At 37.4% G+C, this 15,266-nt stretch overlaps 1 protein-coding gene across 1 annotated transcript in view; it reads left to right on the top strand.

Moving 5' to 3' along the window:
* Positions 1 to 13,538: 13,538 nt before the first annotated feature.
* LOC124776782 (chromatin complexes subunit BAP18) overlaps positions 13,539 to 15,266 on the top strand; it is a 52,944-nt gene continuing 51,216 nt past the window's right edge. The window contains exon 1 of the mRNA XM_047251920.1: positions 13,539 to 13,811. Coding sequence (XP_047107876.1) covers positions 13,794 to 13,811 — 18 coding nt within the window. The 5' untranslated portion in view covers positions 13,539 to 13,793. The remainder of the gene's footprint in view (positions 13,812 to 15,266) is intronic.

Below are 15,266 nucleotides of genomic sequence, written 5' to 3'. Positions count from 1 at the left end.
ATGCACTAGTATATGCGAAAAAAAACAGTGTCCCTGGTGGCCTGGCGCTGAACTCATTGACAGCCGCAATTCACTATTATACACGAAACACAGGGCCCCTGGTGGCTGGCATAGAACTACCTTGACAGCCACGATTCCGCTGTTACATCACGCGACATTGTGCATACACACTCTTAAGCAAAAACTTCACTTCTCTGCACTAGCGCGTAAAATATGGAGTGTCAGGCGCTGTAAGTTCATTTTTATCGCAGTGAATTGTAATTATTCTCATGAATTACAACATACTTCACACAACCACCACACTTTTACCGTCAGGGAAGCTTGTTGTCAAATGCTTTTCGTAGTACAAAATTGCGGTTGTAAATAACAGGTTCTCACTTCCAAAAAAGAATAGGAGAGTATAGTATCCAAAATTGCAATTAATGTACCAGTTAAGATATGAGTTGCTGCTATAATTTGTGAACAAGAATGCCTACCACAATCACTACGATACTGCCCCATTACAATCTTTTTTTCGATTTCAGAAGACTTTTATAATAATATTACATTTATTATTCAAAGCCCATTTAATTATGTATATATAGCCAGACAAAAGTACATTACGTATATGGCCCCAAAATGAATAAACCGATCATTTAGAACGTAGTCAGTTAACAGGTGAAACTGAATAAGATGAAGGAAAAATTCCTGTATTAGTTGTTGTTAGAGCTGCACCTTTTTTTTAGATTGAAGTCAGCTGATAGGTATACCTGCTTAAAGGAAGTCTCTCAAACTATGGGCTCACCTTCCAAGGAGTAGAGAAGGAATTAGCAAATTTCATCAAAATTTAAGAGTTATTAGAGCTAAAGTTAGTGAACTGCTCATAGATGTTGACTCTGAAATTATTGGTATGATGGAGCACCACTTAAATAAATTGACAATTCAGAGGCTTCCTTTACCAGGATACAGATTAGCTGGCTGTTTTTCAAGGCGTTCCTTGTGGGGGCGGGGAGTTGCTATGTACGTAAAAAACAGTATTCCATTTGAGACCACAGACGTATCACGGCACTGCACTGAACGGATATTTGAATGCTGTGCAGGGCAGTTGCGTTTAGTGAAACTAAACTTATAATTGTTGTTGTTTATAGGACCCCTAACTCTGATTTCAGAGCAATTTTGCTCAAGCTGGAGAAGGTTCTTGATTCACTTTGTACTAAGTATCAGAAATTAGTTATATGCAGTGACTTCAATAAGAAATTTATATATGATGGTGCAAGTAAAAGGACGTTGGTAGGTCTCCTAAATTCATATGATATGTTGCAGACTGTGTTTTTTTCCAAATAGGGTGCAGGGGAACAGTAGCACAGCCATAGAAAATATTTTTATTCGTTCTTCATTACTAAATGGGCATTCTGTTAATAAAAGCATGAATGGCCTTTCAGACCATGATGCACAAATTTTAACACTAAAAGGCTTTTGTACTCAAACCAATGTCATATTTAAATACAAACTATGTAGAAAAGTTAATCCAACAGCAATAGAGAGTTTTCTAAACCTTGTCAAGGAACAAGAGTGGCAGGATGTTTATAGTGCCAATAACATAGATGATAAATACAATGCTTTCCTCAACACATTTCTCATGCTCTTTGAGGGTTGCTTTCCATTAGAACGTTCTAAACGGGGTATTAGCAGTAATAGGCAGCCTGGCTGCCTGATTAGTGGGATAAGGATATCTTGTAGAACAAAGCGGATATTATATCAAAATGTTAGAAGTAGTCACAATCAAGCTACAGTAGCCCATTACAAACAGTATTGTAAGGTACTTAAAAATGTTACTAGGAAGGCAAAGAGTATGTGGTATGCAAATAGAATTGCTAATCCACAGGATAAAATTAAAATCATAAGGTCAGTTGTGAAGGAAGTGTCTACTCAGCAGCACAAGATCGGCACTATGAAGTCAGTTTGTAGTAAAAATATTTTTGTTACTGATAAATCAGATATGTGTACAGTTATTAACAATCATTTTCTGAGCGTTGTTGGTGAATTAAATAATAATTTAGTTTCTACAGGGAATTAAATAACTCTCTTGGAAAATGCATTTTCGAGACTGATGTCTGAAATACTCCTCTGTGACACTGACAAGAGGGAGACAGAGTCAATAATTCAATTATTGAAGACTAAGGATTCTGATGGTTATCATGGAGTGTCTACCAGAGTATTAAAGTACTGTGCTGCACATGTTAGCCCTGTATTTAGCCATATTTGAAATTTTTCCTTTGGAATGGTCAGTTTCCTGAGCAATTAAAGTACTCAGTAGTAAAGCTGCTTTATAAAAAGGGAGAAAGGGATAAAGCAGATAATTTTAGACCTATTTCTACGCCACCAGTGATTGCAAAAGTTATTGAAAAGGCTGAATATGTAAGGATAATTGATCATTTCATATCACACGATTTGCTATCAAATGTACAGTTCGGCTTTAGAAGTAGTATAACAACAGAAAGTGCTATATTCTCTTTTCTCTGTGAGGTACTGGATGGGCTAAACAAAAGGTTTCGAATGCTTGGCATATTTTTTTATTTAAATAAGGCATTTGATTGTGTTGATCATAAAATATTGCTCCAGAAGTTGGATCATTACGGAATACAGGGAATAGCTCACACCTCTTACTTTAGCGCACAGGCAGCAAAAGGTCATTATTCACAATGTTGATAACAGCTGCAATGTGGGGGATCTGAGTGGGGTACTGTCAAGTGGGGGGTGCCCAAGGGATCAGTGTTGAGTCGACTCCTGTTCCATATTTATATAAATGTTATGTCCTCTAGTATTACGGGTAACTCTAAAATATTTCTGTTTGCTGATGCCACTAGCTTGGTAGTAAAGGATGTTGTGTGTAACATTTGCTCGGTTTCAAATGGTGCAGTTCATCACATAAGTTCATGGCATGTAGAAAATAAACTAAATGCTGAATCACAGTAAGACTCAGTTTTTACAGTTTCTAACACACAATTCAACAAAACCTGACGTTTTAATTTATGATTAGTGAAACTGAACAGTTCAAATTTCTAGGTGTAATGGAAAGCCCACGTTCAGGATCTTGTTCAAACACTTAATTCTGCCATTTTTACTAAGCAAATGGTATCAGAAGTGAGTGATTGTTCGACACGAAAATTAGTCTACTTCGCTTATTTTCATTTGCTTATGTTGTATGGTATTATATTTTGGGGTAACTCTTCCCATTCAAAAAGGATATTTTTGGCTCAGAAACGGGTGGTTCGGGCAGTAAGCGGTGTGAGTTCACGAACCTCTTGTCGACACCTGTTCACGAGTCTGGGTATTTTGACATTGGTCTCTCAATATATATATTCCTTTCTGTAATTTCTAGTTAACAATATTAGCTTATTCCCAAGAATAAGCAGCTTTCACTTGGTTAATACTCGGCAGAAATCAAACCTGCATTTGGATCGGACTTCCTTAACTCTTGTGCTGAAAGGTGTGACATATACCGCTGCATCCATTTTCAATAAGTTGCCACTCGAATTCAAAAATCTTAGCAGTAATCCACGCGCTTTCAAATCGAAACTGAAGAGTTTCCTCATGGGTCATTCCTTCTATTCTGTCGAGAAGTTCCTTGAAAAATTAAACTGATTCTTATCGTATTGTTGATTGCGTTTACATAAACATATGCATTGGCTTTTTTCAGGTTCATTATTTTTATCTGTTATTACTCTTTTGTTGTAAATTCATGTACTGACACGTTCCATGCCCTTGGAGACTTGCTCCTCAATTTGGTCCTACAGAACTTGACGTGTAAATAAATAAAAAATAAGGAAGATGTGACTTATCTACTGTTACACAGTCCATATATCCATTTCAGTTTTGTAATACTAGTGAAGTACACCAAATAATTGGGCGATTGCAGACCATTTCTGAAGAGACCATAACTTTGTTTTCCACAGGTTACTTTTATGTCTGGAAATAAGTAGCTGTTGAAAACAACAACCAGTCACATTATCAGATCGATAGACTGCTATTACGAAAACGTCCCCTCTCACCTAGGTGGTTGCACGTATCAGTTCTACCACAGTCTAACATAACAGTCGCGACACTTGGCCTCGATTTTGTTGCCTTCTATGCCAGCAGCGCGCCAAGCGGCCAATAAGTTAAACTGTTGAGTTCGGCGCGATCGTGAAAGCGAAAGCGAAAAGTAGTTGTTTATTTTGGTTTGTACTGTGTTTTTTTACAAATGGAAACGTAGCGTAGCGCAATAAATTGCAGCAACAACAAGAATAAGATACCACATATGTCTTTTTTAGGTTTCCTAAGGACCCTGAAAGTGATATAACAGAATGTTGTTAAACTGTGTCGTCAGGATTCGCTTGCAAACTAGATGTATATTGATGATTAATGTTTCCTTCTATTAGCAGAAAATGGATAGCGAATAGCAGACAAGAACATATTGTGAAAAAAGACCTGGTTTACCTTTATAATAATGTTAAGTTTTGGCCACTACACGTCGAGTAAAACCAGTTCATGAATGTTGTTGTTGTGGTCTTCAGTCCTGAGACTGGCCCGATGCAGCTCTCCATGCCACTCTATCCTGTGCAAGCTTCTTCATCTCCCAGTACCCACTGCAACCTACATCCCTCTGAATCTGCCTAGTGTATTGATCTCTTGGTCTCCCTCACGATTTTTACCCTCCACGCTGCCCTCCAATGCTAAATTTGTGATCCCTTGATGCCTCAAAACACGTCCTACCAACCGATCCCTTCTTCTAGTCAAGTTGTGCCACAAACTTCTCTTCTCCCCAATCCTATTCAATACCTCTTCATTAGTTACGTGATCTACCCACCTTATCTTCAGCATTCTTCTGTAGCACCACATTTCGAAAGCTTCTATTCTCTTCTTGTCCAAACTGGTTATCGTCCATGTTTCACTTCCGTACATGGGTACACTCCATACAAATACTTTCAGAAACGACTTCCTGACACTTAAATCTGTACTTGATGTTAACAAATTTCTCTTCTTCAGAAACGATTTCCTTGCCATTGCCAGTCTACATTTTATATCCTCTCTACTTCGACCATCATCAGTTATTTTATTCCCTAAATAGCAAAACTCCTTTACTACTTTAAGTGTCTCATTTCCTAATCTAATCCCCTCAGCATCACCCGATTTAATTTGACTACATTCCATTATCCTCGTTTTGCTTTTGTTGATGTTCATCTTTTATCCTCCTTTCAAGACACTGTCCATTCCGTTCAACTGCTCTTCCAAGTCCTTTGCTGTCTCTGACAGAATTACAATGTCATCGGCGAACCTCAACGTTTTTATTTCTTCTCCATGGATTTTAATACCTACTCCGAATTTTTCTTTTGTTTCTTTTACTGCTTGCTCAATATACAGATTGAATAACATCGGGGAGAGGCTACAACCCTGTCTCACTCCTTTCCCAACCACTGCTTCCCTTTCATGCCCCTCGACTCTTATAACTACCATCTGGTTTCTGTACAAATTGTAAATAGCCTTTCGCTCCCTGTATTTTACCCCTGCCACCTTTAGAATGTGAAAGAGAGTATTCCAGTCAACATTGTCAAAAGCTTTCTCTAAGTCTACAAATGCTAGAAACGTAGGTTTGCCTTTTCTTAATCTTTCTTCTAAGATAAGTCGTAAGGTTAGTATTGCCTCACGTGTTCCAACATTTCTACGGAATCCAAACTGATCTGCCCCAAGGTCCGCTTCTACCAGTTTTTCCATTCGTCTGTAAAGAATTCGGGTTAGTATTTTGCAGCTGTGACTTATTAAACTGATAGTTCGGTAATTTTCACATCTGTCAACACCTGCTTTCTTTGGGATTGGAATTATTATATTCTTCTTGAAGTCTGTGGGTATTTCGCCTGTCTCATACATCTTGCTCACCAGATGGTAGAGTTTTGTTATGACTGACTCTCCCAAGGCCATCAGTAGTTCTAATGGAATGTTGTCTACTCCCGGGGCCTTGTTTCGACTCAGGTCTTTCAGTGCTCTGTCAAACTCTTCACGCAGTATCTTATCTCCCATTTCATCTTCATCTACATCCTCTTCCATTTCCATAATCTTGTCCTCAAGTACATCGCCCTTGTATAAACCCTCTATATACTCCTTCCACCTTTCTGCCTTCCCTTCTTTGCTTAGAACTGGGTTTCCATCTGAGCTCTTGATATTCATACAAGTGGTTCTCTTCTCTCCAAAGGTCTCTTTAATTTTCCTGTAGGCAGTATCTATCTTACCCCTAGTGAGACAAGCCTCTAAATCCTTACATTTGTCCTCTAGCCATCCCTGCTTAGCCATTTTGCACTTCCTGTCGATCTCATTTTTGAGACGTTTGTATTCCTTTTTGCCTGCTTCATTTACTGCATTTTTATATTTTCTCCTTTCATCAATTAAATTCAATATTTCTTCTGTTACCCTAGGATTTCTATTAGCCCTCGTCTTTTTACCTACTTGATCCTCTGCTGCCTTCACTACTTCATCCCTCAGAGCTACCCATTCTTCTTCTACTGTATTTCTTTCCCCCATTCCTGTCAATTGCTCCCTTATGCTCTCCCTGAAACTCTGTACAACCTCTGGTTCTTTCAGTTTATCCAGGTCCCATCTCCTTAAATTCCGGCCTTTTTGCAGTTTCTTCAGTTTCAATCTGCAGTTCATAACCAATAGATTGTGGTCAGAATCCACATCTGCCCCTGGAAATGTCTTACAATTTAAAACCTGGTTCCTAAATCTCTGTCTTACCATTATGTAATCTATCTGATACCTTTTAGTATCTCCAGGATTCTTCCAGATATACAACCTTCTTTCATGAATGTAGACGATAATAAACTCGTGTGGAATGCAGTTAACCACATTGTTTGAGATCCCAGATAAGTAGCCTCAACTGGTGCCGAAGAGAAAAATGCCACAAAGGTTCGACAATCCGTCTAAATCTGTAAAACACTCCTATGGCACTGAAGCAGCCAGTTCAACTCTCCATATATCAGTGCCAAATTCATCTGAATAGTCAACACAGACCTGCTTCGACGATGAAGTGGCAAAATTAAGTGCAATTATTCATGTCTAGGAAAAGTGTGTGGAATAACAGAATATGCAGATCGCTAGACTTCGTGGAAAACTGTTATGGGACAAGGAAAGTACCTATCATTTTATGTACAGACAGCAAAGGAAACTATCAGAAAGCTCAAGTGAAGAAGGATAAACAAATTTTGACGACTATAGGATCCTGGTATGTAAAAAAAGATGCCCTTGACTTGTTGTTAAGCCAGATAAGCGTGCCATCTGCAAGATGGAAAGACAAAAATATGCTGTTTGCTCTAAATTTATTATATTACAGCACCCAGACATACAGGTTTTGTCAAAATGTTTTGTTTCAATCATTGCATACATTACAGAGAATGTGGAAGGTATATAAATAAAATATGGGATAAGTGACAATATGTTCCATCTTTTAAAGCAGCATTTCTCTGATATTGATAAACTAGTACATATGTCATTGGATGAAAAGTCTCTAATGGCAAATTTAACATATAACAGCACTTCTGACAGTGTTATTGGTTTGAGGACTTGGGATTACACTAACGGTATGTTTCGCCTACTATTTGGCAGTTGCTTGTCCCACTTACAATAATAGAAAGACGAAGGTCGTACTTGTGGCAAAAGGCGTCACTGACTAAAACACAGGAGACCTACAGAACGACAAATGCGGCGTCGATCCCTTTTGTGTGTAGAGATACAAGTCTGCGCTTCTTATGTGTGAATCTATGTGTTTTTATTCCGTTGATATCAACTTGGTAAGCTGCACTTCTATCCAACTTCAAAAGTGTTTTTTCATGAATGTGTTGTAACTTGCGGCTGTTTTCATGATTTTTATCCCTACTTGTGCTTATTTTAGAATCATTTTTAGAAACATCTAAGACTTCTGATATTACAGAAACTCTTGGAGGCAAAAATATAATTTAAGTATTTCGTAAACCACGTATGAATGGGATGCAAAACAAACATTAAGCTTACGATGCACCTGAATTTCTCCTTTCTCGCCGCTTTGAGCGCTTATGTCGCTCTAGCTGTTACACGCTAACAACTTTTACAGCAGTGAGTGTTAGATTAGATTACATTTACTTTCATTCCAATTGATCTGTAGTGAGGAGGTCCTCCAGGAAGTAGATCATGTCAGAAAAACAACAATACTTGACAAATACTTACAACTAAAACAAATAAGCTAATGTACCATTCCACAGGTCCCAAGTGGAATGATCATCATTTTTTAATGAACACTATATGAAAGAGTCATTTTACAAATACTAATGCACTGAATTCAAAATAAAAAAGTTTTTTTTATTTATAAGGTAATAAACGTGTAATACAACTATTATAATATTTATTTACAATGAACACATTACTGCACTGAAATGGTGCAGATGTTAGATTGTACTTACACCCACACCCACCCACACACACACACACACACACACACACACACACACACACACACACACACACACACACGCAGACATACAAATCAGTTGGTTTTACTGTGAAATTCATCAATGGAGTAGAAGGAGTTGGCCACCAATAAATCCTTTAGGCTTCTCTCAAACTGAATTTCATTGGTTGTTAAGCTTTTTATGGCTGCTGGCAAGTTATTGAAAATGTGTGTTCGTGAATAATGCACACCTTTTTGTACAAGACTAAGTGACTTTAAATCCTTGTGAAGATTATTCTTATTTCTAGTGTTGATTCCATGAATTGAGCTGTTGGTTTGAAAAAGTGATGTATTTTTAATGACGAATTTCATTAAGGAATGGATATATTGGGAAGCAGTAGTTAGTATCCCTAGTTTCCTAAACAGGCTTCTGCAGGATGTTCTTGAGTTCACACCACATATAACTCTTGCTGCACGTTTTTGTGCCCGGAAAACTTTAGCTTGGCTTGATGAATTACCCCAAAAAATAATCCCATATGACATTATGGAATGAAAGTAAGCGTAGTATATCAGCTTTTTCATTTTTATATCCCATATGTCTGACACAATTCGCATTGCAAATAGAGATTTGTTAAGACGCTTCAGTAGTTCTGTGGTGTGCTCCTCCCAGTTGAATTTATTATCAGGCTGTAATCCCAAGAACTTAACACTGTCCACTTCTTCTATCTGCTTGTCATTGTATGTAAAGCTTATACTCGTGGGACACCCCTTACAAGTTCTGAACTGCATGTAGTGTGTTTTTTCGAAGTTTAGTGACAAAGAATTGGCTAGGAACCAGTGATTAATGTCCACAAATGTTTTATTAGATGATCTTTCTACAAATACACTTGATGTTCTATTTATTGCAATGTTTGTATCATCGGTAAACAAAACGAACTTGGCATCAGGTAATGTTACTGATGAAAGGTTATTGATATACACAAGAAAAGGTAATGGCCCCAAAATGGAACCTTGTGGGACCCCACATGTGATTAGTGCCCAGTTGGATGATGCCTGATAGCTTGATACATGTCTCTTTCCTAATAACACTCTTTGTTTCCTGTCAGAGATGTAAGATCTGAACCATTTTGCAGCATTTCCTGTTACACTATAATATTCTAATTTATTTAAAAGGATATTGTGATTTACACAGTCGAATGCCTTTGACAGATCACAAAATATCCCAGTTGCCTGCAATTTTTTGTCTAATGAATTGAGCACATTTTCACTGCGAGTGCAGATAGCCTTCTCAATATCAGAACCGTGACTTTGACAGTATGTTATTTGAGATAAGATGGTTATAAAGCCGATTGTACATTACCTTTCCTAAAATTTTAGAGAATGCTGGCAACAGTGAAATTGGACAGAAATTTGATGCTATTTCTTTAACTCCCTTCCTAAACAGAGGCTTAACTTCAGCATATTTCAACCATTCAGGAAATATTCCACTGATAAACGACTGGTCACACAGATAGCTTAATATGTTACTTAGCTCAGAATCACATTCTTTAATTAACTTAGTTGATATTTCATCATACCCATTAGGTGTTTTTGATTTGAAAGAGTTTATGATGGACATTATTTCTGCTGGGGTAGTGAGGGTCAAATTCATATTATGGAAGTTACTTGAAATGTCTGGTCTGAGGTATTCCATAGCAGCATCTACTGAACCTGACAACCCCATCTTTTCAGTAATGGTTATAAAATTTTTGTTAAAAAGTTTTGCAACACTATACACATCTGTCACCAATGTATCATTTACTCTTAATGCTATTTGTTCCTCTTCATGTCTGGTTCTACCGGTCTCCTCCTTCACTATATGCCACATAGTCTTTATTTTGTTATCTGATATGACTATCTTTTCCTTGTAATATATCTGTTTTGATGTCCATATTACAGTCTTTAATATTTTGCAGTATTTCTTGTAATGTGCTATGGCATCAACATTGAAACTGCTTCGGATTGACAGATACAGTTTTCTTTTTGTTTCACAACATACCCCTGTTCCTTGAGTAATCCATGGCTTCTTTGTGGACTTTGCTCTAACCTTGGTAACTTTTGGGGGAAAACAGTGTTCGAATAATGTAAGCACTTCATTAGCAAAAGTGTTATATTTTTCATTCATGACATGAGCACTGTAAACATCAGTCCAGTGAATGTATCTGAGGAGTGTCCTAAAATTATCAATTTTTGGCTTATTGATTACCCTCTTGAGCTCAGATTTAACAGATTTTATATCCTGTTCAGTATTAACATTTAACAGAAGGAACTGCATGTCATAGTCTGAGAGGCCATTGACTATTCGTTTTGTAATATAATTTTGTTCATTGGACTTTTCTATAAAGATATTATCAATGGCTGTTTGTGAGCAATTGGCTACCCTAGTGGGGAACTTTAAAGTGGGAATTAAGTTGAATGATAGTGTTACTAACTCAAATAAGTTCTTATTGGGAGAGTCTTTAAGGAAATCTACATTGAAATCCCAAGGAACCACTACTTCTTTGTTTTTGGTTGTAAAATGGGCCAGTACAGCTTCAAGGTGGTTTACGAACAGATTAAAGTTACCTGCTGGTGCTCGATATACACTTAATATTATGAAGGATTTTTTGTGAAATTCTACTTCTGTTGCACTTGCTTCCATATGATGTTCTAGGCAAAATTTATGAATGTCTATGTTCTTAAATTTATGACAGTTCCTAATGAATGTGGCAACTCCTTCTTTCTCCATTTCTGATCTACAAAAGTGAGATGCTAACCTAAAGCCTGTAACACTTAAAATTTCTATACCAGTGGTCACATGATGTTCAGAGAGGCGGATTATGTCAGCTGGGTTTGAAGACTCTAATTCATCTATGCAGATAGTTAATTCGTTAATTTTATTTCTCAGTCTTCGAATATTTTGATGCAATAAAGATAGCTGACATTTCGCTTTGACTGAGTTAAAATTAGGTAGAGTTAAAATACGAGTATGTGCTGACTGTTGAAAATTCTTAACCAATAGCTGTTTATGCTGATGTAATAAGCTAGAACTTTTTTTTGTTTCTTTCTCAAACTGAAGGTTAGTGTTAGTTAGTGTTTTTTTAACGTCCCGTCGACAACGAGGTCATTAGAGACGGAGCGCAAGCTCGGGTTAGGGAAGGATGGGGAAGAAAATCGGCCGTGCCCTTTCAAAGGAACCATCCCGGCATTTGCCTGAAACGATTTAGGGAAATCACGGAAAACCTAAATCAGGATGGCCGGAGACGGGATTGAACCGTCGTCCTTCCGAATGCGAGTCCAGTGTGCTAACCACTGCGCCACCTCGCTCAGTCAAACTGAAGGTTTGTCTCAGTTCCAACCTCTCTTAAAATTTGGTTTCTTTCTGTCCTTCCTACCCTAAAAAGTGTGTTTCTGAACCCTATAACCACTGGTATTTTACCACTCATGATAGTGCCTCCCCTCTTTAATTTTCCTGCTATTTTCCCAGCCAGTTTACCCTTCCTCTTCCTGTTGAGGTGAAGGCCATGCCTAGTATAATCCCACCTATTGAGAGAATCAACAGGAACCACACCAATGTGTGACCCTGCACACGACATAAGCAGACGTTCCAGCTCCAAATTAACTCTCTTGACAGAAGAGTTCAAATGAGGTCGGTCATGGCGCCCAAGAATAGATACAAACTCAACACTAGTATGCTTTGATGCTGATGCAATCTTTGCCAGGTCACACTCTATACTGTACCCAGGATCTCTGTCAATACTATTACCTGCCCCACCCACTATAACCATGGTGTCTTCCTTAGTGAAATCTTTGCAAAATGATCCTAAATCCTCTGTCACCTGCTCCAGACCAGTACTAGGTGTAAAAAAATTGGGACCTAGTTTTCTGATCCTAGTTCATCCCGCAAAAGTTGGCCAACACCTCTTCCATGGGAACTACCGAACATCAACACTTTCTTTATCTTTACTGATTTCCCTACATTCTTACTTTTCAATTTGCTGCTGAAAGTTTGTTGTGCCCTGTCTACACCTGCATCTGCTTGCCACTCACCAGCTTCTAACTGAAGCAACATGTCAAATCTATTTTCCACATTCACCACAGAGCTGCCAAAGTTCTAGGCCTGTTCCTCCTGTTGCCACTTCCCACCTCTCTTTACCCTTCTCCCTCCTTAACCTGTCAAGATCTCCCCTGGCCTTGTCTAACGCAGCCTGAAGGGTGGCAATTTTCCCATCCTGTTCTAGTATCTTCCTATCTCTACTACAAATCCTACAAAACCACTGATGAGTCTCATTTACTTCCCCTATTCCCACGCCACTACAGTCGCCCACATGGAAAAAACTACAACACCCATCACACCAAAGCCCCAAAGTAACAATTCTGCGGCAAGTCAAAAACTTTTCACTCATGATAAACGTAATAGTTTATTAAGAATAAGTCAGCTAAATTACAGATAAACACGAAAATATGGTTCCACAAATTTGCCCTATACGCAACTATGTGTAAACAAAAACAACAGGGCAAAGTTTCTTAAACAACAACTTAAACTTTACGCTACATTCCGGAAATGGTAGTTAAATAATAAAGAGGTTAAATTGCTGGAGAGAGCAAAGAACAACTAAACGAAATTCTGTAGATTTGCTGCGGCAAAACGTAAACAGAAAATACGACTGTACGATCTTTTCGAGTTTTCTGCTATATTACGTAAAGAAAAATGAAACCTTTAATGGTACACTTAAAAGGCACACTAATACACCTATTTACCACATAATCAGTACTAAACTATATGTTTTATAATCTAAAATGACTTATCTTTACGAGAACATTAAAACTCGGGCTAGTCACCGGGCTGCACGGCAGTAACGCGACTGTTAGACTGTATGCCCTAAACAGTATGTATGACGAAGAAGAAGTTACTTTGTTATGTGTGTCAGTACATTTATTTGTGATGACTAAAGAGTTTGTGGGCTAGAAGTCAATAAAAAATAAAACAGTTACGTTAGACTGTGGCTCTACCCTATACAACCACGAAAGTCATAGACGTCGCCGACGGTCGATACTGCGCATGGGTACGTCATAGTGACGTCACAGAGTGGTGGTGAATCTAGCGTCTCCTACCAGACGTCGTTTTGTTTACCTATTGCATCTTTGGACGAAGTATATGTTGCCGATGTTGTTATTTATTACGATGTGATTTTCTCGTGTGCGATTAAACACGTGAGGTATTATATGATTTGGAACTGCATTTTAGGGCATTAAACGGGCCATTTTATGACAGCACTGAAGAATAGTAATAACTTGTGGTGTGAAGTGTAGACTCTGTTCTGTGTTGTTGCTCATATTTAAAATGAATTCAGCGACGAAGGTAATGTTTTCATGATTTGTGTGTAGGACGAAACTTTTATATTAACATGTTTTGGTTTAAGGTATAATATTACCCAAAGCTGTTACGGATAAAAGAAAGGAAATTAAAGTCCTTGGAGCTTTTGACATTAATTTTATGAAACATTCAGATAAAAGAAATGATTTGGAATTGTCGTTGAACGCATATCATCCGAGTTCTGTTTCTAATTTTCCCACCAGAATTGTACAGGAAAGCAATACACTGACATTTTAATAGGTTTTCATAAAAGACATACATTTATACCGGTAATGAATTGCCTCTCTGTCAATAGGCACAGTAAATAACATAACTGATTTTAATAAAGTGATGTCATAGAAAACATAATTTAGCATCATAATTATCTTTTTAATGCAGTTTAATTATATTTCACTGCATTGCTATTAAGTTAAACATACAAGGCCCTACCTGACTTCTTTCCACATCCCAGAATCCACTCTCTGTGGTATTCATGGAATATAGTTATTGTATTGTATATTTATTGGTCCTTTGAATCATACATTGTACAGGGGTGCATAATGTCATAAGGACAAGTTAAATAGTTGCAATGAAGTTTAACAGAAAACTGTTGTATGGTTTCCAGTATACAGCAATGTAAGTGTAACATATGGGAATAACATTTCACAAATACACAAATAAATTTTACACATACACATTTCTTGCTTTCGGCCTTGATTATTAGATACAATATGTAATAGACCACATATAATACGCAGATAAATCTACATGTAGACCTACACATTTCTTATTTTGACCTTAACTGTATAAACTATTTAAATTTTTTGCATATTTACATTGCAGATAAATATTCATCAACGCTATAGTACCAATTCTGTAGCAAGTAGTCACTCACTGCAGTTTTGAATTTATGCATGCCACTTATTGCCTTAATTTTTTTAGGTAGTTTGTTATACAGTTTTTTTCCTGCTTGAAAGAGTCCTTTTTGTTTTAGTGTTGTATGTGGAAACTGCATATGTAAATCATGATACTCCTTGTGTTGTATAAATGAATATTTTGCTTTTTTGGAGCAATTTTGCTATCTTCATATAAGATTTTCCTTATACACATTATTGTTTCTGATATATTTAGGCATGGTAATGGAAGAATATGAAGCTTTTTAAATGAGGGTTTGCGTGAAGATCGAGGTGCTGTGCCTTCCATCGCTCTTATAATTCTTTTTTGCGCAATAAAACAGCTTTTGCTGGGTGATAAATTTCTCCAGCAAATTAAACCATATCTTAGTAGCGATTCTGCTTGGGCATAGTACACATTTTTTATGGCTTGCTTTGATGTGCATCCAGCAAGAATTTTTATACTAAAACAAATGGTATATAATTTACTACATAGGTGTTGTGTGTGTTTCTGCCATCTTAGATCATCTTGGATCCAAACTCCCAGAAATTTGGTGTTTATTTACAA

Source organism: Schistocerca piceifrons, chromosome 2 (genome assembly GCF_021461385.2).
Source record: "Schistocerca piceifrons isolate TAMUIC-IGC-003096 chromosome 2, iqSchPice1.1, whole genome shotgun sequence".
In the NCBI taxonomy this organism is placed as follows: domain Eukaryota; kingdom Metazoa; phylum Arthropoda; class Insecta; order Orthoptera; family Acrididae; genus Schistocerca; species Schistocerca piceifrons.
This window is presented reverse-complemented; position numbering and strand designations above follow the sequence as displayed.